Here is a 25,393-nt window from a genome sequence, read left to right as displayed (position 1 = left end):
GCTTTCAACAGATTTTCCATGAGACTAATGCCTAGTTGTATTATAAACATCATTTTTCATTGGTTATTTTGCTTGTGCATGAGCAAAAAAGTAAAATTTGTTTTTTTTGTTTTTTTGCTTAATGGACCCATCATTTTCATATGGAGACCACAATTTATTACAAATGCCCACCTTATCCTAGTTTTTGAAAAGAATCACCTGTCTGTGTGCAGTTAAGACCAGTATGCCTTAGATCTGAGGCCAAAAGGTCTAAAACCCTGACACAAACTTGCATTCCGACCTCGAGCAAATTTTGGGTGAAGAATAAAAACGGGTCCAAAAAATGAGGTTTTTCCCTGTGTATTTTGTAGTGCAACTAGAACTTCCAGATTATTTGGTACCATTTTAATACCACCCACGTTGGTGTATCTTAAATGAACTTGATGCTGCAGAGCTCTGAAGTAGGTACAGCCTCATCATGCCCACAGACCGGATCAGGGCCGAATCAGTTAAAGAAGGATCATCCAGATCTCCTGTTGTTTAATATGCCAGTGGGTCAGATTCTATGCTAATCATATCTCCTATTGCATACTATGCTGGCTATATCATATGCAGATTTTTTTGGGCTTCTATTCAAGTATCATATCTCCTATTGCATACTATGCTGGCTATATCATATGCAGATTTTTTGGCTTCTATTCAAGTATCATATCTTCTGCTATAATAAATAGTGTTGACCAAGATCTCCTGTCACATACTTCTCCAGCAGATTAAGGAAGGTCTGCAAAAAAGTAGGATCTTTAGTGCTGTTTGATTGAAATCAGAATTAGAACAAACAGTATATTGTGCAACAGGAGATTTAATATGTATGATAACAATGGCAAGAACAACTTGGTTTAGAGTAGAAGCCCCTGGAGGCCAAGTTTGTTCTCTAATGTGCTCATTTACAGACCACTCTCAAATCTCACCTCTGCACTTGTGAGTTTGAATCTCTGCTCATTCAGTAGGGGTATGTGATAAAGCTTGCCAATAGCTTCCTGTAGGTCAGTGGTTTTTCCTGAGGTCTTCCATAGTTCTTCCTCCAGCATATATATACTAGCTGCTATGTATAGGCTATTATGTACTGAAAAATGGTATTAAACCACACAGAGCCAAACCAAACCAAACTTTTTTTACAGAGGGTAACTCAGTTACAGGAACTAATTTACCAGTGCTACAGTGATCCCTCACTATGTCACTCTACAAAGGAACCATAGCAGTGTACAGTAACATGTTATAGGTGAGATCCTATTATACTGGGTTAAATTATTCATGGTTTTACTATTTCATAATGTATGGGTTCCATAAACATACCACCTTTATAAAAGAGATTGTGTTATATTCAGGGGTCTTATAGTGAGGTACTATTTTAGTATATGCATACAAAGATTTTAATAAATTACTTGCAATGTGGTAGAAAAGTTAATAGTATTTAACAAATTGCAATCCAGGTCCATTGCATGAGGTAAAATACTTTTAGAACAAATAACAATCCAGGTCCATTGCATGAGTCAAAATACTTTGGAACAAATAGCAATCCAGGTCCATTGCATGAGGTAAAATACTTTAGAACAAATAGCAATCCAGGTCTGTTGCATGAGGTAAAATATTTTGGAACAAATAGCAATCCAGGTCCATTGTATTAGTTAAAATATTTTGGAACAAATAACAATCCAGATCCATTACATGAGGTAAAATATTTTGGAACAAATAGCAATCCAGGTCCATTTTATTAGTTTAAATATTTTGGAACAAATAGCAATCCAGGTCCATTGCATGAGGTAAAATATTTTGGAACAAATAGCAATCCAGGTCCATTGCACGAGTTAAAATACTTCGGAACAAATAGCAATCCAGGTCCATTGCATGAGGTAAAATACTTTGGAACAAATAGCAATCCATTGCACGAGGTAAAATACTTTGGAACAAATAGCAATCCAGGTCCATTGCATGAGTTAAAATACTTTGGAACAAATAGCAATCCAGGTCCATTGTATGAGTTATAATACTTTGGAACAAATAGCAATCCAGGTCCACTGCACGAGGTAAAATACTTTGGAACAAATAGCAATCCAGGTCCATTGCATGAGGTAAAATACTTTGGAACAAACAGCAATCCAGGTCCATTGCATGAGGTAAAATACTTTGGACCAAATAGCAATCCAGGTCCATTGCAGGAGTTAAAATATTTTGGAACAAATAGCAATCCAGGTCTATTGCAGGAGTTAAAATATTTTGGAACAAATAGCAATCCAGGTCCATTGCATGAGGTAAAATACTTTTAGAACAAATAGCAATCCAGGTCCATTGCATGAGTTAAAATATTTTGGAACAAATAGCAATCCAGGTCCATTGCATGAGGTAAAATACTTTAGAACAAATAGCAATCCAGGTCCATTGCATGAGGTATATACAAAGTACCAAAACAGATGATTACTTTAATTCATAATGTTTTAGCACAACTGAAATTTTGCAAATATAACAAATGCTGCATATCAGTAATATCAGATTGTGCAAATCATGATTGAACATTATCCTTACCTCATTGTCCTTTCTATTATATTGTGTGTATTTCAGTCCCAACCTGTGGATCCAACTACATTTAAAGATACATTGACAACCCTTCTGAATGAAAAAATGGATCTCCTGGACATGGTAAAAGCACGCGGTGATGCCAAGGAGGTTTGTAAGACCGCCTCAACCTATCGCTCAATGATGAATATGCTGAGTAAGGATGCTACTTCAGGTGACTGCATGCTTTTGCATGTCTTCTTTAGATGCATTTTAATTTGGATATTTAGAATGGAATGATAATCTTTGGTTTTTTCTAAGATAATTTCAGATTGACTGATACATTACAGCCAAGACTGTCATGTGACCGCTGAAAGATAATGAGGAGGATTTTACATCTTTGTATGTAATTTTGCTTAGTACTAATCGCACAGCATGTTTTACAAGGACTATTCACTTTATGCATGGTTGAATGCCTGATGGTAAGAAAAATGTATTGATTTATATAAGAATAGCCTAAGTCAGTGTTGCCAGCAATCTAGCACCAAGTTAATGTGCAAGGTCACTTATGCCACTGCTTTTTCACCAAAATAAAACCTGACCTGTCTTTATAACCCTTACAGATCATTATATTTTAACTGTGAAGCACACTTGGTAGACATTAATTTTGGGGGGGACATAAAAAGGTTGCTAACCATGTAAGGGAAATATAGATACTCCCCCTCCAGTCTTCATTGGATTGTTTTATGCTTATAGTATGGCCACAGAGTTACCTAATCACCTTAATTGTAAATATGTGCAATTATGATTATAATATGGTAACACAATTACCTTCATCACCTTAATTGTAAACATTATGTACAATTATGATTATAATATGGTAACACAGTTACCTTAATTACCATAATGGTAAACATTATGTACAATTATGATTATAATATGGTAACACAGTTACCATAATCACCTTAATTGTAAACATTATGTACAATTATGATTATAATATGGTAACACAGTTACCTTAATTACCATAATGGTAAACATTATGTACAATTATGATTATAATATGGTAACACAGTTACCATAATCACCTTAATTGTGAACATTATGTACAATTATGATTATAATATGGTAACACAGTTACCTTAATCACCTTCACATAAAACATTATGTACAATTATGATTATAATATGGTAACACAGTTACCTTAATCACCTTCACTGTAAAACATTATGTACAATTATGATTATAATATGGTAACACAGCTGCCTTAATCACCTTCACTGTAAAACATTATGTACAATTATGATTATAACATGGTAACACAGCTGCCTTAATCACCTTCACTTAAAACATTATGTACAATTATGATTATAATATGGTAACACAGTTACCTTAATCACCTTAATTCTAAACATTGTGTACAATTATTATCATATTATGGTCACACAGTTACCTTAATAACCTTAATGGTAAATATTATGTGCAGTTATGATTATAATATGGTAACACAGTTACCTTAATCACCTTAATTGTAAACATTATGAGCAATTATGATTATAATATGGTAACACAGTTACCTTAATCACCTTAATTGTAAACATTATGAGCAATTATGATTATAATATGGTAACACAGTTACCTTAATCACCTTAATTGAAAACATTATGTACAAATATGATTATAATATGGTAACACAGTTACCTTAATCACCTTAATTGTAAAACATTATGTACAGTTATAATTATAATATGGTAACACAGTTACCATAATCACCTTAACTGTAAAACATTAGGTACAATATATTGCATTTTAACATATCAGCCCTATTTGAAATGGAAGGGGGAAGCTATTGTAATCTTTGCATATTGCCATTCCACACATCACAGGAACATCCAGTTTATCATTATGTACATTTTAAAAATTTTCATTGAATTTACATCAGATAGACTATTCTCTGCTGTTTTAAAGTTGTAGATGTCTTACCAGCTTAGAAATAAGAAATAGTACTCATTGGTTACTGATTCTATTTAACTATAGCTGTGTACATGGTACCAAACTTTTAATGCAGTTTCTTTAAACCTCACTAGCAGTTGTTTGTATTGAATCAAGATGGGTTAGTGAAAAGTTACAGACATTACCTTGAAAATCCTATAAAAATCATTAAATATAAGACCTATATTGGTTTACAGACCCGGAACCAAATGCTATTCTATCGGAACAGATTTATTTAGGCTAATTTTATTAAGCTGACTATGGTTACTTCTTTTCAAAAATGTCAAATCCAACTTTTTCATAACAGCTCTGGTCTTTATTTGTATAACAAATAATAAGATTGTCTTTTGAACAGATTTCAGAGTGAGTGATCAATGTTAATCATGTACTGAGAGTCAGAAGTTATTGATAGTAGTTTTTTTTCATTTTTAGGCTAATTATCATCTATTTGATAGGTTTTATATGTAACAATGTCATTTAATTTAAATAGTATGTCTAAAACTATTAATTCTAACAACATGAATGTATTCCTTGTTACTGGTGAATACTGCAAGTTAAATTAGTTTGCTGTATAACAAGACATGTACAAGTTCTACCTTCAGGTACCTAAATCTGTTTTCCAAAGTTAAAGATTAACCATCCAGAAAATTTTTTTAGTGGACTGATTGGGGGGTGCTAAACAATCTGACACAAAGACATTTATTGGACTGATATGGGGGTGCTAAACAATCTGACACAAAGACATTTATTGGACTGATATGGGGGTGCTATACAATCTGACACAAAGACATTTATTGGACTGATATGCAGGTGCTATACAGTCTTACACAAAGACATTTATTGGACTGACACAGAGAAGCATTTTGGACTGAGTGGTACTGTCACTCTGACACAAAGAAGCATTTTGGACTGAGTGGTACTGTCACTCTGACACAAAGAAGCATTTTGGACTGAGGGTTGCTATACAGTATGACAAAGAAGTTTATTGGACTGATTGGTGATATGCAATCAGATAAAAAGGTGCTTATTGAACTGATGGGTGCTATACAATCTGACACAAAGAAGTATATTGTTATGGGGGTGTTGTACAGTTTGCTGCAGTGAAGCATACTGGACTGAAATGGGGGTACAGTACAATTTGACACTAAGAAGCATATTGCACTGAGTGGTGCTATATAGTCTGACTCATTGTTGCATATTGGACTTAGGGGTGCCATACAGTGTGACACAAAGATGCATATTGAATGGATGGGTTCTATGCAATCTGACACAAAGAAGCATATTGGACAGAGGGGTGCCCTACAATCTGAGACAAAGAAGATATATTGGACTGATGGTTGCTACTGAAATAGGGCTACTGTATAATTTGCCAAAATAATGTATATTAGATTGAGGGGTGCTATACAATCTGATGGAAAGAAATTTATTGGAGTGATGGGTGTATGCAGTCTGACAAAAAGAAGGATATTGTACTAAGGGGTGCTTTGCAATTTGACACAAAGAAATTTATTGGTCTGAAAAGTGCTATACAGTTTAACACGAGAATGATATTTAGTGTAATACAGTTGACCTTGATTTTGTATATAGTAATCAAACTGACTTTTCTGATATTCGATTTACAATGACTTGTTTGGGATTACTTTGGAACTTCTGTCCTTACAGCTATGCTGCCCCATAGTGGATGGATGATTGGCATTTGTTCTCTTAGGAAATATATGATTTGTAAAATATTTTGAATGGATATATATATATATATATATATATATATATATATATATATATATATATATATATACATACATACAGTGTGACCCTGCTATAACACGGTAGTTGGGAGCCATAGAACCTGACTGTGCTATAGACTGAACCATGTTATAAGCAACCAGATGAGTAGGCTGAAGAAAATGATGCATGTACCCAAAAAATTATGGAGGGGGGATTAGGTAATAGATGTGGGCATAAAATACATGCTTCTTTGACACAGTTACCATCTTAATCAATGCATATTAAATAAGAAATACACCTGCAGTCAAAACAGAAGGCATATATTATATTTTACTTTATTCAGAGAACCACGGATCGGTACATATACGTGTATACTGTTTATATTTACATATCTAATGTATAGCATGAATAGAGTATCAACACCATGTACTCACCCATGAATCTCATCACAAACATTGAATCCACAATGCAAGTAATTCCATCAAAAATATATACACACATATTTAACATATTCAATAAATTTGTCACAGGTCAAATAGGTCTGAATTATGTGGAAGAAAATAACACAATCATGTAACGAGTGATGAAGCTCATTTACTTTTCAGATGAAGCTCATTTACTTTTCTGTACATCTCAAGTTGTTAACATTTAGTTTGTGTTTTAAACTGCTGTTGGCAACGTTCGTAAGCATAAACTTTTTTCCTGCAAAAAGGAAACTTTCACTTCACAGTAAACATGTTCCAGTCACGTTGGAAAATGAAACAATCCATTAGATTCCATTACTTTTATTTAAGGTTGGTACTGATGTCCTTTGAAGAAAGGTTCTTTGCTTTTATTGAAGATTGTAATCAGCTTTCTTTGAAAAAGGGTGTGTGCTTTATTGAAGTCACTGCTAAAGAACAGATTTGGAAAACCAAACAAATGCCCATTTCTTATTGTGGTGGCAACATCAGATAATTGTATTGCATGATTGAGGCTGATTTTTTTTCTCACTTTGCTTGGCACATTTTCATAACAATCAGTGCTTCAACGGTAATCTGTTTTCTTAGAATTTTCAGCAAGCTATTTTATCTGGGTACATGTTTTAGACAAGGAATTGGCCATCGTTTAGTCAATTGTAGTTTAGTAACTGTTCCTCTCTGCCTATTGAATAGACCAACAAGTTGTGGTAGCAGAGTGATGCTGCCTTGTAAGCATGCATCAGAAATTTAAGAAAGGGTAAATGGACAAAAGAGACACAAGTGTTCTGGTCTGATAACAGGGATTAGGATAGAAAATGTGTTCTGAAGGATTTTATTCTGAGTGAAAAGAAGAGGAATTTTATTTACCATCCACACAGAAAAGTCAGTCTGTAAATATATTAATTACTAGCAAGCGGCTGAAAATCCAACAAAAGATAGATTACGAAATAATGTCTCATCCAGTTGATCTCCGCTACCAGAAATTTCAACAACAAAAAGCAGATATCTCACAACATACAGTACTCATGCTAGATGTCAACATAAGTGGATTATGATATAACAATGCACTGTTTAGATGGTTTGTCAATGTGGACAAAGAATTTTTTTATGTAACAACAGACATGCCACGATAGTTTTTTTATTATTCATACACAATTTCTTCCCCAAAATGATAATAAAGTTTTTACATTTTTTGGGGAATTTTAAGAAAGTTTTTTTTCATGTATGAGAAAAATACAAGTATATAAAATTTTGGAAGCCACACCAGGACCATGTTATATCCAAATTCATGTTATAACATAACGTACTATGGCAGAGTCACACTGTATATATAATGTTTTTTTTTTATCATTTGTTTTCTTGAATATTTTGACATTTCTTACTACAGTGATAGAATTTTAAAGGCATGTGATGGAAACTTCAGACAGTATGAATAATGTTTTTTAATCCGTTCTATTCCTTCCAATTATTCTTGCACTGTTTACATCTCTTGGATAATTCTCGAAGATAAGTGAATTAGCAGTGTGCATCTAAACATTGACAAATGCCCCCTATAAGCACCAAGTTATGGCATGGTTCATATCACAACAGCATGCAGCACTTTGCATGAGTAAGAGTCACAACATTTTCCACAACAAACTGTTTTATCTTCATGCATGCTACACTTAATATGTCTTAGAAAATTACAAATGATTAGAATTTAAAAAATATCTTAGTATGCTGTGCAAAATTAGGGCAAGTATTGAAAATATGGCCTAGATTTGGTGGATCCCAATCAGTGGCAAGTCTGAGACTTAATGTGCTAGGTCCTGAAGCTATAGTGAATTGTCTTGTAACTGTATTTAACTATGTTCTGTTATCTGTTTTGCAGACATATTTGTACATTGAGGTTGCCTATATCATTATGCATTGTAATTTCTTCAGATAATGGTGAATGTTTAAATGGCAGAAAGTGAACATCAGCCAACAACTTCCTTGCAGCCTGCAATATGTTCCTTGTTATTTTTTTAGAGCTGTCAGGAGATTTGTTTTCAGATGTGATGTGATGTCATACAAAGGACTAATTTGCTGACTCATTCAGTTGTAAAGACTTTGCATTCTGCCATGTCATATGTTACCAATGATCACATTTGTTTTAAATGTTCCTATAAAAATTCTTATACATTTGATTTTGTCATAAGCTTGGTCCATTTCCCAGTTTGGCCTCTTGTCAACACCGTTGTTAATCACTCTCAGCAGTTGGCTATTTATTATACATGTAGAAAAATCAGACTTGGATGGACTCATTGTGAGTGACTCATTTGGCATCCATCACAATTATACATGTAGAAAACCCAAACTTGAATAGACTTGATATGATTCACTCACCTGGTAACCATCGCAAAGTCCAGTAACCTCTTGCTACATATCAGACAAACAATTAGAACAGACTGGTTCCTAATATATTACAGTACTAAAAAACATATTAAAGTGCTTGCCTTTGAAATTGATCTATCTTGCATTCATTTAACATATGTTAGGACTGTTCAAGTAAAACATACTTTGGACCCAGGGAAGGCACTTTTAATGTAGGGTACTCACCCATAGATGCAATTTAGAATTTTCTTATAATTTTAATATGAACTTTGTGAAATCAGTGCACCCTGACATATATTTTTTTTTAACTGCCTTTCCTGGGTACCATGTCGGTTTAAATGGAACAGCCCTTATTGTACATGCTGTCAAATGGTGATCTATTTATGGGAAGTCTAAAAGTCATAGCTAAAAGTATTTGGGTTATGGATACATTGGATGTCTGTATGCCAAATTTGGGTTTTGGATACATTGGATGTTTGTATGCCAAATTTGGGTTTTGGATACATTGGATGTTTGTATGCCAAAAGGCTGCTCCAACAATCTACAGACTGGAAAAATCAGCAGGTCCACGTGGGAAATTATCTGGTTTTAGACCTCAGAACACCACATTTTCAGCCCCAGTAGGGTATTTTTTATTTTGTGTCAATTATTTAGGGAAAATAATGTAATTCTGATAGTCCTTAATCCTTAAAGTCATATTTACATTATTTAGTTTTTAACTTGAGCCAAGTATATCATACAAATTGTGATGGCAATCATTATTTCCACTATTTTATGAGAAATTTCAATAATATTTTATGAGATTTTCACCCTTGTATTATAAATAAACCTGAGCAAAACTGGGGGCATCTTGATACAGAAATGTCCATTTTTCCATCCTGTTAGCAACTGTGCACAAAAACCACTCTTCGTAGACAAATTAAACTTTATTAGTATATTTTAATCTGTATATAGAGTACTTCATTCAGATTTTCAGGCCATGATAGTAATGTATCAATATCTTTTTTACACATTTTTGACCCTTTTGCATGACTGCCCCAAAACCGAGAGAGTATGATGTTGTTATGTGAACAGTCCATCAGTCTGTTACCAAATTAGTTTCTGCACAATAACTCAAGTTGACTGCCATCTACATTACCAAACTTTGCAGATGGCCTGCACTTGAGGTAAGGAAGAATTCTATTGATTTGGGGTCAAAGTTAAAGGGTCAAGGTCACTGAATGAAAGAAGAACAATGGTATATGCACAGTAACACAAGTTTACTTCACATGCCTTACCAAAACAATGTGGATAATTTGCACTTGGGGTAAAGAAGAACCCTAGTGATTTCAATGTAAAGTGTCAATAATCAAGATCATGGTGTCTGAAAGAAGGAGAAAGATTTTTGCACAATAATATTAGTTCTATGTCAGAGACCAGGACCAAAACGTTGTGGAAAGTTTGCTTTTTGGGATAAGATAGAAGCCTATGGATTTGGGTCATAGGTTAAGGTCATTGTGAATTCAAGATGAAACGTGTTTTCTACACATTGACTTTAGTTCTACATAACAAAACTAGACCAGACTTTGTGGATGGCTTGCAGAGGTTAAGTTCACTTTAACTGAAAGAAGAAAAATCATTTTTGCACAAAATGTTCAGATCTCCACCTAATACTTCACCAAAGTTTGTGGATGACTTGCACATTGGGTAAGAAAGAAGCCTTATTGATTTTTGGAATTAAAAGGATCAAGATTGTTTATCACTGTGACTGAATGGCTTGCACTTAAGATAATAAAGAAACCCATAGATTCTGGGGTCTTAACATCAGTGATCATGGTAAGCGTAATAATAATGGTTTCAACACAGTAACTTTAGTTCAAAATTACAACCCATAGCAAAAGCTCTAGGTCATTGGTCAGTAGTCTCCAGAGTCAACCAAACCCAGTTGGTGCCAACATTGATAACTATTTAATATGGACAATTAAACAATGTACCATTCACTGTACTCTTGTTGGATGTAGACTTATTTGTTAGAAAACCTTGTTAGAGCTATTAAGCAAAAACCATTTGAGTTTGACAAAAAATGACATTTGATATGCTATTGTTGATGACTCTTTCAGATTTTTGTGTCATTATTGCAACTTATCAGATTTTTCTTTATTTCTTAACACTTTTCAGAATTGGATATTTTGGTCAGCAGTTCGGCATGGGCATGAAATATACATATTTTTAAAATTAGATTGAAACAAACAGGCATGAGCATGGAATGCATGTAAAAGAACTTGAAAGCATGGAGCATGTTTAACAGTTTTCATTCATATATATTATAGCAGTAGAAGATTTATTCCTATTTTAAATTTTTATATTCAGTTGTCATGCACAAGAAATATTTCCAATAGAATAATTTCAGTATTGTTGAAAAAGTAGTTCTACAACATATTAAAATATTAAGTACCTAGAACGCATTATAGTCTTTAGTGCTGTAAAATGTGATAATGTTATTATCTGTGATTGTGTACAGTCACACAAGCAGTACTGATCATCTTTATTTAGTAGATGCCTATGTATAAATATTAAAGTATATTAAGCTCTTTTATACACAAATTTGCAACTGTTTGCCTTTATAAAAGGTCATCTGTTTAAGAAGGTCATTTTCTTTAAGCCTCATAGGTGATCATTTGTAGACAGGTCTGACTGCATATATGTATTTGTTTGCTTGGACCAATTAAGTGTGTGTGTGTGTATATATGTGTGTGTATCTGTGATATACCTGTTGTCAAAAATAGCTGCCCATTTGCCTAAATGGGCCATCTAGAAACTACATTCATGTCAGAAGAAAGACACTTCTGAAAGAAACATTGTTACAAGTAAGCTTGCACATTTCCCAGCCATGTAGTTAACAACCAGTACAACTCTTTTTGTACCCTGAAGTAATCAGTGTGGGCTCATGTTGCCACTTGACAACAAATAAGGCATTACGTACTCCAAAACTCTACCATAATAATTGCAGTCAATTCAAAATTTGCAGAATTTTTTTTTTAAATTTGTGAAAATTCAGCTTTCAGAATTATATTAATGATAACCGTTTTAATCTAATTAATCGTCAATTAGCAATAACTGTTTGTTTTCCTGTAATAACTTTCATCTTTTACAACTCTCTCACTCTCCTATTTTCAATCCAATATTTACTTTAATCAATACCAACATGAAATTTGAAGTGACTTTTTTTCATAAATAGTATTCAGACAAATGGTGTGGAGAATCCTTCGGGCAATTTTTCTAAACCATTTTAAATGGATAACACATTCACAACAAATACCAAACTTCTATACAATCATATTGCTATACACATTTGGTCATGCTTGTTCTATAAAGATGTATCTAGTTTTTCCAGAAAAGGTTTAGTGCATTTTTCTGTCCCATACAAACTTAAAGTATTTTTATTGTTGCTAATGTTGTATTGTAATTATTTTAAACATTAAGAAATTTTATTGTCATACAAGCTTTTTTGATAATTTTCACTTTGAATGAAAACTAAAAACAAACATGCCTTGAGTATTAGCTGTGAAAAAACGTAATTAAGGAATGCTGCTTCATCCTTGCTAAACTGCTTCTTCATCCTTGCTAAACTACTTCATCTGTGCTAAACTGCTGCTTCTTCTATGCTAAACTACTTCATCTATGCTAAACTGCTTCTTCATCTGTGCTGAACTACTTCATCTGTGCTAAACTGCTGCTTTACCTATGCTGAACTACTTCATCTGTGCTAAACTGCTGCTTCACCTATGCTGAACTACATCATCTATGCTAAACTGATGCTTCATATGTTGCTGAACTACGTCATCTGCTAAACTGCTGCTTCATCTATGCTGAACTACTTCATCTGTGCTAAACTGCTGCTTCATCTATGCTGAACTACTTCATCTGTACTAAACTGCTGCTTCACCGATGCTGAACTACTTCATCTGTGCTAAACTGATGCTTCATCTATGCTGAACTACTTTATCTGTGCAAACTGTTGCTTGATCAATGATGAACTACTTCATCTATACTAAACTGCTTCTTCATCAGTGCTCAACTGCTTGATCTCTGATAACCACTCTTTTAGGTTATTAAGCAACACATACATCTAATGCAGAATGAAAAAAAAATAGTCTTAGAGAAGAGTCATGGAACTTTAAAAAAATTAAAATAAATTTGTTATGGAAGTTCAAGCCATGTATTTATATCTTGACTGAGTTGAGATTACTGATGTAGTCAAATAAATAGAGACACATGCTGATGTATTTGTCCTGAATTGTGTATAGGCAATACACATCTTCAAGTCTGCTTGGTTGCTGATGCAGTTCCCATCTGTGCCTGAGGAGAAGGTCTCTGCATGACTGACATGCATATAAGATGTACCAACAACATCCCCTGTCCTATAACATCCACTATTTCAAAGTACTACCATAATAACCATAGACAGATGTTGTTTGCTTGGAAATTAATTCACCAAAAAACAGCACACACAAACTGCAGTACTCTGCCATATTATATGTAATGTAGTCTGAGAACAACAAATATTAATTGGTGATTTTGATTCCTCAGTAGCTAGCTACCTACTTTCCTAAATAAATAAATCAATAAATTAGGTAAAATCAATGGTCTTAAAAGTCAGACTTTTTGTTGCACTTAATTTTTAAATTTATACTATGACATATTCTGTGTCTCCTATATTTCTTATCTAATAGAGAGCTGGCTGTAGGCTTATATAGTAATCAAATTTGAAGTGTCTTTTTTTAAAATTGGATTTCATTGACCTTATTCTATGATAGGTGAAACATGAGCTTGCATTGACTGACTGACTGAGGCTGTTGGAAGTATCATATTAGCTGTTGATAACTTGTCTTTTCAGCATATAAGCTCAGTTTTAACAATATTCATTCCAGCGGTAGCTTTCTTCTGAAGTGCAAAAGCAGGTAACATTCCTGGCAGCAGGTATATCAGACTAATTATTCTTAGTACATAGTGCTGGTTTAATTGAGCATCAGATGTTTTCCTTGAAAACACCACATGACATGCAGTTTTTGTTCTTATTTCTATATCTTGCCAACATGTGATTAGATAAAAACGCTGGAGATTTGAGAACCAAGCTGAAGATTGGACAACCAAACTTGAGATTTGACAACCAAGCTGAAGATTGGACAACCAAACTTGAGTTTGTCTACATTTTACACACACTTTAACTTTCAATCTCTGTCACTTTTTAGCATAATGATCACAGTCATTGTACTTCATAAAACCAAGTTACACAAGTCTCATTTTCTGTTGTTTTTTTTTTTTTTTTAATTTTCTAACCATACAGAGTATGCTGGTTGTGGTACAGCTGGATCATACACAAAGACTAACCTTGATGAAACAAACAGGACATCCCCTTTTACAGCTGTAAGTAAACACATGTGGCAGGACATAACACCTTTATTAGCATAAAATTATTCAAAAGTGTACAACCTTTCTTGTGATGGTATGCCAGTAAACATAAACACCAAGCAATCAAGCAAACAAAATCAATATCTACAAGGATGTGTTTGTAAAAATTAAATTCAGAGTTTTATTCAGTGCAGGAGATGAATTGTTTTCTTTCTTTAAACATTTCTTTATATTTATGCTTTCTTTAAATTTAAAAAAAAATCACTCCCAGTGGGTCACCTTGTGTTTCAGTTTATTTTCAAGAAGATCAACCAATAATATTTTATTATTAAAAAACTGTTAAACTTTTAATTTTTTTTACAGGGAAAGCTATATGATATAGTGAATGTCAGTATTTTTTCCATATTTACTGAATTTCTTTGAATAAATAAGTTTCCAGAGTACCCTTTTCTGACTTCTTGCATGGCCTCCATGAGAACCAATTTTTGACCTGTATGGCCCTCATTAGACCCCTTTCTGACTTCTTGTATGGCCTCCATGAGACCCCATTTTTGACCTGTATGGCCCTCATTAGATCCCTTTCTGACTTCTTGTATGGCCTCCATGAGACCCCATTTTTGACCTGTATGGCCCTCATTAGACCCCTTTCTGACTTCTTGCATGACCCCCATTAGACCCCATTTTTGACCCGTATGGCCCTTGTTAGACCCCTTTCTGACTTCTTGCATGGCCCCCATGAGACACCATTTGTGACCTGTATGGTCCTCATTAGACCCATTTCTGACTTTTTGTATAGACCCCATAAGACCCATTTTTGACCTGATGACCCTCATTAGACCCCTTTCTAATTTCTTGTATGGCCTCAATGAGACTCCATTTTTGACCTTTATGATCCTCATTAGACCCATTTCTGACTTATATGGAATTGTTCTGTACTAGAGAGGGGATCTTACATGAATGTTACTCTGGTAATAAATTTATGAACCAAAGAATATGATATGCCACAAATAGGATAGCAGTAAGTAGCACACCATAAATTCAGTTAGATTCGTGAGTCAGTTTTCATCATTTTTTAAATGCCACTTATGTGTGCCAAGTTCTTGTCTTGATGAATTGGTTTCATTGCACAAATCAATCATTGTTTGATTAATATTTAATTTATAGTTTGTAGCAACAATAAAATCCACAAATATTGGTACTCCAGGAAGTATGGTGAATTTACAGTATTGCTCCAGTATTGTCTAAAGAGTTTCATATACTTATCTCTATTTGAATTTCAGTTTGTCTCATAGATACATTTAATGTGTAGAATTTTCACAGCTGTTGATGTTGGCCGCTGTTTTTGCTGGATGTTAATTAATATTTACAACATAATATTATGCCATTTATAATATGATATAATATTATATATAATACTATATTATAGGAGCAATATGCAATTGTAGTTTCATATTTTGTCTTTCTTGTACCTTTTAGAGTTCAAATTGCAGTAGTGCTGAACTGAATAAAGCAGAGGAGGAAAGAGATGCCAGAAAACAGGTAATAAGAGCCTCTATATTGCACCAGGATAGTCATTGTTAACTTGACCTGCCAACCTTCCAGACAGTCCATTTTGATTTTTCTGAGACTCAAAATATGTCTTATTGTTTCAAATCAAAAAGGGAAGGGGTTAGAGCACATAACCCTAACAAGAGCATAGTCATAAAATTGAGAAAAGGTTATGTTCTAATATCATTATGTAGACACTGACTGAAAATTAAAATTTTGAACAAAAGAAAATAAAATACATTTTCTTTTGAGTATTTCATACACTTTGAAGAAAAAAATTGTTGGTAGAATTAGTATTGTCAAATATCTTCACCATAAACACATATATACACAGGTGCAAACACATATATACACAGGTGCAAACACTTGCATATTCAGAATTACACAGCCATTAAATAAAATATACACCAGGTTTTTGTCTTTAAAATCCGTTGGACAGTGGAATGCATTGTTAACTTGCTGCAGACCTTGCTGCTGACAGTAGTTTAGTTTATGTTATTAGCTTGTAAATTTTCACTCATTAGAGACTAGAAGTTGCTGAACTTGTTCAAGCTTCCCAGAAGATCTTGTTGAATTTGCCTAGACATTAAAACATGATCTTTTTGTATTCACATTGCTGTGAGGGAGTATCAGACATGAATGTAACATCTTTGGGTATTTTTGAAGGTCAACATTTGCCCATGTCAGTATGATGTTTGTAGCATGTGCTCAGATTATAATGCTCACTTTTGCTACTGCATTTCACAAAATAAAACTCCATCAGTTAGGAGTTCTAAAATTAAGTTTTGCAAATAGATCATTATTTCCTGAATCACAGCTGAAGTTTTGTATTTTGTCTTAACATATAAATTACACTTCCACATTATTCCAGCTACAAAAATAATCATGTTTTGCATGTACATGCCAGTAATCTTTAATAATAATAGCTAAATATTCATATTGAAGATAACAAAGTGTAATTACTTTTTGTTTCTTCATCACACATTTTTTTATTTGACCTATAAATAAATTGGGTTATTCTACTTTGTGTACTTTACCTATGCAAATCAGCTTAATGGACTCTCCCACAGCAGTGCTAACAGGGTTAGAAACACAAAATCACTATAGCTATTATCAGTCTGTTCAATGATATGTGCATTAATGGTTGTTTATACTTGATGACCTTTACCTTTTAATCCCTTCTCTGAAAATGAACTGTATTAATGATCCTATGGTGTTAGTTTTGCATGACCATTAAGAAGGACTGTTTGCTGTTGATACAAGCTTTAGGTTATGGCCATATAGTGCAGTGTCAACAAGGTCTCTCTCTCTCATGCTAATGTTTTCCTTAAGAATGATTTACTGGAAATAGCTTTTGTATAAACAGTATGTGTTGGGGTGGGGAGTAAATAAATTGTATTTTTAGCATATCATGTTCTGGGAGGTATGGTTCTATCCTTGAATTGGACATATGCAATGGCATATGGGTGTCCATCCCAGGTTCCTTTAGATTACAGTTTATTCCACCTCCATGACTACATCAAACCAACATCGGATCTGCAATGAGAGTATCATATAAATTCTCAAACCTTGTGCAGTTAATGACAAATAAAGTTCCAAAAGTCTGTGTGCACATTTATTAATAATAAGTTTTCAGGGGTGACAAAAAATGGTGCAGTAGCTACCACAATCAATAAATGAAAATGCATGCTTGCCAAAGCAGTTTAAAAACTTGTACAGTATTTCATAAATATTGACCAATATTGGATAGAAATGTAAAAAGAAATTCACATATCTTTTTCCTTCACTCATCTGAAGTTTAAGCAAGTATATAGTAAATAATCATTATTACAGATATGACATATTTGGCATACTTTCATGTTTTTTTTTAGCTGACCACAGAACTAACCAAGGCTTTGGAGATAGTGACTATTGCCGACATGAGTGACATAACGCAGGTATCCTCCACCCTGAAAGAAATCTCAGCATTTGAGGAAGATTGTGGTAGAGAATGTCAGGTACAGTTAACAACTTTTTAAGATGTATAATTACCAGTAAATGCTGTATATGGGGACATTTTCTTGTGGTTTTATCGTTGTGACTTTTGCTACAGAGTGAGAAAATCACTAAATACGAGTGTTTAACCTTGCAATAATTTAGGGAGTGAAACAGTTAAGGATCATGGGTTTGAGCTCTTTCTTACTTAGTGCTAATGAGCCTTTTAGCAATTTACTTTACCTAATTGGTTCCTGTAAGCCCGGCTGTAAATTCTATTATCTGATTTTTGCATTGAGAAAATCTTCATCAGATATGATTTTCACTATTTCAACAAATTTTGTTAGAGTTATAGCCCTTGTTTGACTTAGCACTTACCTCTTCATATGCATTATAGTTTTGTTTCCTCTGAGTGAATTTTTAGGCACTTAATGAAATAAAATCTAATTTAACAGAATTATGGTCCCTGTTTGACTGGAACTTTTTCCCTTCAATTGCATGTTATTTTGCTTCACTCAGTAAGTTTGTAAGGACTTCTTGGATTAATTATTTGTTGTGTGAGGCCTAATGTTAAGAAAACTTAGTTCCAGGTTTAGTATTAACCATTTTACAACAAAATATAATAGAATTATGTCCCCTATTTGACATATAACTTTCCATTCATCGGCATTATACACTTTTGTCTCTGCTCAGTAACTTCTAAAGGATTTCATGGATTCAAACCAAGTTTGGTATGTTGTTTTACATTTGTTAGAATGTTTCTCTTCAGTTGCATTTCATTTTTGCTTAATAAGTTTTGAATAGACTTGATGGATTCAAACCAAATTTGGTACAAAACCTATATCAAGTTTGCTTGCCACTATTTTCAGACAATATTAGTTTACAGAGTTATTGCCCATGTTTTGCATTATATTGTGGGGGCATATATTTTGTATTGACATATTTCTTTAGTTAAACAAAATTGTTTCCATGGTATGAATAATTTCAGTTTATAAATCAGATTAAGTACAAATTAGGTGAATTGTTGCTTAAATTCTTACCTTCAACTGGAGACACCTTTCTTACTATTGCTGCTGAGATCACACTGGTGAAAGCTCAACATATTGATTGCTTTGATGTGTGTTTCCATCCATCCATATGTGTGCTTTGGTGTGTATGTTTCCATCAATCCATATGTATGCTTTGGTGTGTATGTTTCCAACCATCCATATGTATGCTTTGGTGTGTGTTTCCATCCATCCATATGTATGCTTTGGTGTGTGTTTCCATAAATCCATATGTATGTTTTGGTGTGTATGTTTCCATAAATCCATATGTATGCTTTGGTGTGTATGTTTCCAACCATCCATATGTATGCTTTGGAGTGTAAGTTTCCATCCATCCATATATATGCTTTGGTGTGTATGTTTCCATCCATCCATATGTATGCTTTGGTGTGTATGTTTCCATCCATCCATATGTCTGTTGACACTCTAGATTAGGCTCAGTTTTAAGGTTTTTAGATTAAGCTCAATTTTAAAATGTTCAACTTTCTTGTTAAATAAAAGGCAAGCTTGACAAAAGGGGTTCACTTGTTGTGAACATCTGCACTTTGTTCAGAGACACTGGAACAGCTCATTAACACTGATCTGAAAGCAATTGGGCTCCTCAGATTTGATCTTGTTCTGTCCTATATTCCATTATTTTCGTCACATGGATGCAAGGTAGGACATATTTAAATCTTGTTGGTTGTATTTTATATTCAGAATGCATTCATGTAATTAGAGCATGTTGTAATCAGCATTGGATATTTTCCATTGTAATCACCAATGGATATTTTCCAGGATGTTTGGGAGGATTAAGTCATCACCACTTGGCAATGTAACTTCTGCCATCAAGATTTGGGGTTATTAAGTAATGTATGTGAAAAATAATTCTGGTTTGGTATTAAATTTTTAAGTACATTACAGAGTTGAAAATGTTGTATTAAATATGGGAACAAGAGGAAATTCATGTGTCTTCAAAGCTTGGAAGTAATTGTGGATGTAGTTCACATTTTTCATTATGGAATGCAAGTGCCCACACAGTCCCTTAGAATTTCTTCTGAATTATGTATTTCTCTTTTTTGAACAGATGTCCATCAGCAATCTGGTGCATAACATGTCTAAAATCCTGGAGAACAAATGGAATGAGGAAGGAACTTTTGAGAGCATTCTTGGAGTTGTGACAAATATGCTGTCTGTTGTCAGCAGTGTGACTGGGGTATGTTTTGTAGTTTTAATATGGTGAGATGGGGTTGTCTAGAATTTGGAATGTTTTCATGTGGGTATGTATGTTGACAGCTTCGCTTTTCTTATGCCATCCATTAGGACAAAGGTCAGACTAATGGAAAGTCTAGAAACATAAACAAATGCTTTCTGCACAGAAAATTTCGCTCAGAACCACATACAGTGTGACTCCACTGTAGCACGCTCTGTTATAACATGAATTCAGATATAATTTGGTTGTGGCTAGGCTCCTGAAATTTCATATACATGTATTTTTCTCATACACAAATTTTTTGTTTCTTAAAATGTAAAAAAGTAACATGTAAAAAATGTATTATCATTTGTGTGGAAGAGATCGTGTATGAATTCTAATTTAAGATGATTGTGGCATGGCTCCTGCAATTTCATATGCATGTATTTTTCTCATAATCAGTAAAAGTTTTTCTTATTCTCAAAAGTATGAAAAAAAAGCGTGCAAAAAGTTTGATTCAGGGATCATGCTAGGCTTTGCCAACATCGCAAATTGTGACTTATATTCCTTACTGGCGACAAATTATACAACCATGGGTTTGGAGTGAAGAAATTCAGAGGTATCATGAAAGGAAGCTGCAAACTTGAAGCTGCAAAATTAATGCTTGCATGGAAGGCAACATCACTCTGCCACAGTAAACCCCCAAAATGCACCATAATTTATCTATTGTTAGGTAAACAAATTCTTTGTTGCTATTGACAAACAATGTTAACAGTGCATTGTTATATCATAATCAACTTATTTTGACATCTAGCCTGAGTACGGTATGCTGTGAGATCTCGGCATTGTTTTTTATATTTTTTATAACATTTCTGGTAGCGGAAATCAACCGAATGAGGCATTGTGTCATAATGGATCTTTCAGACAAAACTGTGTTAGATTATCGGCTGCTCACTAGTAATTAATATATTTTAACTGACCTCTGTATGTGGATGGTAAGTAAAATTCCTCTTCTTTTTCCCCATAGAATTAAATCCTTCAGAACACTCCTATTTTCTACAGTAATCCCTGTCAGAACAGAACAGAACACCTGTGTATTCATCATCTGTTGGACCTTTTTTAAAATAAATTTCTAATGCCTGCATGGAAGGCAACATCACTCTGCCACAGTAATCCCCCAAAAATCCCAACAAAAGAACCATGAGATCTACTTATTGGTTTCCTTATGCTACCGGGACTAGCTACAGTTGACCAAGTTCTGAAGACAGAAAAAATAATTGCTACAATCGACCAAATGATGGCTAATTCCTTTGTTTTTAAAATGTACCCAGAAATAAATAGCTTTGCTGAAATTTTGAAGGAAATTGATCACCTTTAAAGCACCAAATGTTCTGCATAAATACTAAGCAGATGAAAACAAATTAAATCAATGTTCTACAATTATGTGACGTTGCTGACTCAATAAGAAACAGACATAAGTTTAGTCTTCCAAAGGTGTCCTTTAGCGATAACTTCAAAAAGACATGCACCCTTCACCGACTACAATCTTCAATAAAAATAAATAGCCTTTCATCAAAGTAAGTCAGCATCAAAATTAAATAAAAGCACTGGAATCTAATAGACTGTTGCATTTTCCAAAGTGATGCAACACATTCAGTGTGCCATGAAAATTCATTTTTGCTGGGGAATAAAATATGCTTATGGTCCCTACCAATGGCAGCATAAAATACAAATATTTTCCAATCTTTTCAAACCATAGATATATGGCCATCAAGTTAACTGAAGATGGGGTATATAGCAAAGATATTTCTTAAACTTTTTAATTTGTTCCAGTCTTCATTTCCCAATCAATAGCCTCATCCCCTGGGCAGTCTTGGCAAGATGATACTGTCTCCAACTGACCAAAATCTAGGCCAATTTAAGTACATGTACATGTAGCATGTAAACAGCTATAGCCATGTGCTACTTGTGACAACTATAGTGAATTGTTAAGTGACAATCAGATATAGATGAAAATATATTTTTGAACATGTGATCTATGCTTGAATTCATGGATTTATTATATACAAGTCCAGTACTTAACAAAATATGGATTGCCTCACACAAATTTAAGTTGTCAATATACAAGTGTTTTTCAGACTAGTTAGTCTTCATTTAATCAAAAGCACATATTTTTGCTCACACTTTTATTTTCCACCCCACCCCACCCCCGTCTGCCATATTTTAGGTAAATGTATCATTTTCTTCAGCTAACTGACTTGGTTATATATAACACGATTCGGTCTATAACACACTTGGGTTCTATGGACCCCAGTTACTGTGTTAGAACTGGGTCACACTGTACTTTGACCAGTTTACTGAGACCCATTGTTCAGTAATCTCCAGAGTCAACAATGCTGTACTAGTGCATTCATATGATACTATTAACGTGCCATTCATTCTACTCATGTTCCCAGTTTTCATAGTTCAATAACCCCTTACCCAAATTGTTTGCGTTTGGAATATCATCACAGTATCCCATTTTCTCAGTATCACTTATTCTCTTTTGGTTCTGTCTCATCCTTTCCATAGCCTCTTTTAAAAATCACCAAATATCTCTTTGAAATATAACAACATTATATACAACCCTTTTCTGAGTATCACTTTTGTCCCTAGGGATCCACCCCTGAATAGAATCATGGTGACAGGAATTATAATGGGGTCACATTTAGGTTAAAAGTTTGGATACAATTTCTTGTTCAGTAATGTAGATCAATAACCCTCTGCCTGATTTACTTTATATTTGGAATATAATTACCACCCCCCACCCCAGGATGGGATCATTGAGTCAGAGAATTATAATGGCAACACATACTGGTAACATCATCACATACATCACTTCTCTCACTATCGCTTGTGCCTCTGAGTGGAGTCATTGTGTCAAGAAGTACACTGAGGGTACATTTTGGTCAAAGTGTTATCATCACTCATATTTCCATAACCATTCACTTGATTCATTTCATCACATTATTACATACACCCTTTCTTTCAGTACCACCTCAGCCCCACAATGTGGCCATCGGGTCAAAATTTATAATGGAGATATATTTTGGTTAAAGTTTATTCTTCACTTATATTTCCATAGCCAGTTCACTTCATGTTTTAAATATAACATCATCACACTAAACGTTTGGATTTGCTGCTCCTACTCAAGGTCAGGTCCTTTTGGTATCTAAGACACCTTTTGTCCAGTGTTTTGATTCCATCTCACCTTTTGTTATATTTGGTAACAGAAATTTAAAATAACTGGTGTCTCAGTTCAGTTCATAGCAGGAATATAATATGATCCTATACTTCCCTTTTCATTATACAACTATTGCCATCTCCTCATAAGAGATCACCTGATCACATATTACTGAATGAAGCATGGATTTATCATTTGTCCAAGGAGACATATCTTTTAAGAGAACATCTTTCATTACAGAAGGGGTGAGCTGATATCAGCAGGTCATCACTGTATTAATCAAAACATCAGAAATATCCCATTTTCAACCTCTGCATTATTTTCAAATTTTAATTCATGTTGAGTTCTGTTTACAAAACTAGGCCACAGATGTAAACCAGAAGAATCCATCGCTGAGTGACAAGAAAGAAATGGATGTCAAGCTCAAAGACTTTGACACTAATCTTTTCTCCACAACAGACGGTAATTGTTTACATTTTGAATCACATTATTAGTTTCAGACATATAGTCTACCACAATTTAATTTCATTTCTTGAATTTCATCAATGTCTTTTATTTCAGACGTTTTGGTCAGTTAATCTTATATTGGAGATTAACTTTATCATCTTCCAAAAAACTGTAGTCATACAAAATCTTACACAGCTATTCTCAATGGTTTAAATGGATTTTTGCTCAGATTTGGTGGAAATTACAGCTGTATTCAAACAAAATATATATTAAACTGGAATAATTGTCATATTATGTACACCTCTCCCTCGATAACTTGCGCACAATGGGGTCTGCAAACATAGACCGCACTATAAGAAAGGGTGTGGGTTATCATATGTCCTCCAAAAATTGAAAAATTCCACTTATACATCAAGAAAACCATGGTAGGGAACTGAGCTGTTTAATGACTGAATCCTCCTTTTAAAATCACCTTGATAATAATTGTTAATAATGCGCTTTTTCTAATGAAGTTGTTCATTATTCTGTATAAAAAACATTTAATTTCAAAATTTCCAACATGTGAAAGATTGTTCCAACTGGTTTCAGCAACCATCATCTGTATGCTAAAACGTGTATTGTGTCACTGCTTTTTGTTTTGTTGATTAGTCTTGTTCCCAGAGTGGAATTAAATAGTATACTAGCAAGTCGGGAGTCAAAGTAGCCGGAAACTAGACTAACTGTGAAACTTCTTATCATCCTTTAGGATATCTCTAAGTGCCAGTTCAGAAATTCTCTGAAAATCGCTTGCCCACAGTGTTCTGTATCTGTGATACCAAACTCTTTATTTCATGAAGTATTCATTTCCCTTGGTTGCCTTGCTATCTCTGATCACAGTTATGAAAGAGTTGGTTAATTTAAGGTAGTTTATGTTACATACACAATAAAATTTATAACAGTGTTTGATTGATTAACTGAAGTGAGTTCACTTGACATATGACTGGGGCCACTAGATTTTAAATATGTAGGATTTGTGTGCCTTTTAACTTAAGATATAATTAATGTGATAATACAAAGGAGGACAGCTTTTAATTCAGTGCAACAATACAACAAATACTTCAGCACATCAGTTGTCAAAACATGGTCAGCACTTAATTAGGTTCTCAGAGAAATGCTTGTGAACATAGCTGTTACGATAGATTGACACATTTTATGTTTAAATACACATTGCATTTATGATGATCATGCTTAAGTGGGACTAAAAGATAGAATTAAAACACAAATTTCACTTAATAAAAATTATTTAATTGGCATTTAAATGTTAATATGCTGCCTACACTAGGTGTAATTGATATTTTCATCGATCGAAATTTCCTTGAATATCTTTAATTACAGTGTACTAAAAATGTCGTTTTGGAAAGAAAATGTAACCACTTATATGACTTCTTATTAAAAGTTGATAATTTCTAATGTTAATTAAAGTTTCCAGGTCATATCTACCATTTTCAACCATAAAATGAGCAATATATCACCATTTCATTTACCAATTTTC

The 25,393-nt window shown here is 33.8% G+C and overlaps 1 protein-coding gene across 1 annotated transcript in view; it reads left to right on the top strand.

The window, feature by feature from the left end:
* The window catches only part of LOC149803515 (uncharacterized), a 140,061-nt gene that overhangs the window by 59,157 nt on the left and 55,511 nt on the right, over positions 1-25,393 (top strand). The window contains exons 17-22 of the mRNA XM_089953939.1: positions 2,596-2,764; positions 14,389-14,468; positions 15,930-15,992; positions 17,873-17,998; positions 20,088-20,216; positions 23,778-23,877. Coding sequence (XP_089810065.1) covers positions 2,596-2,764; positions 14,389-14,468; positions 15,930-15,992; positions 17,873-17,998; positions 20,088-20,216; positions 23,778-23,877 — 667 coding nt within the window. The remainder of the gene's footprint in view (positions 1-2,595; positions 2,765-14,388; positions 14,469-15,929; positions 15,993-17,872; positions 17,999-20,087; positions 20,217-23,777; positions 23,878-25,393) is intronic.

This window comes from Sinohyriopsis cumingii, chromosome 3, assembly GCF_028554795.1.
Source record: "Sinohyriopsis cumingii isolate HCF-2022 chromosome 3, ASM2855479v2, whole genome shotgun sequence".
Taxonomy (NCBI): domain Eukaryota; kingdom Metazoa; phylum Mollusca; class Bivalvia; order Unionida; family Unionidae; genus Sinohyriopsis; species Sinohyriopsis cumingii.
This window is presented reverse-complemented; position numbering and strand designations above follow the sequence as displayed.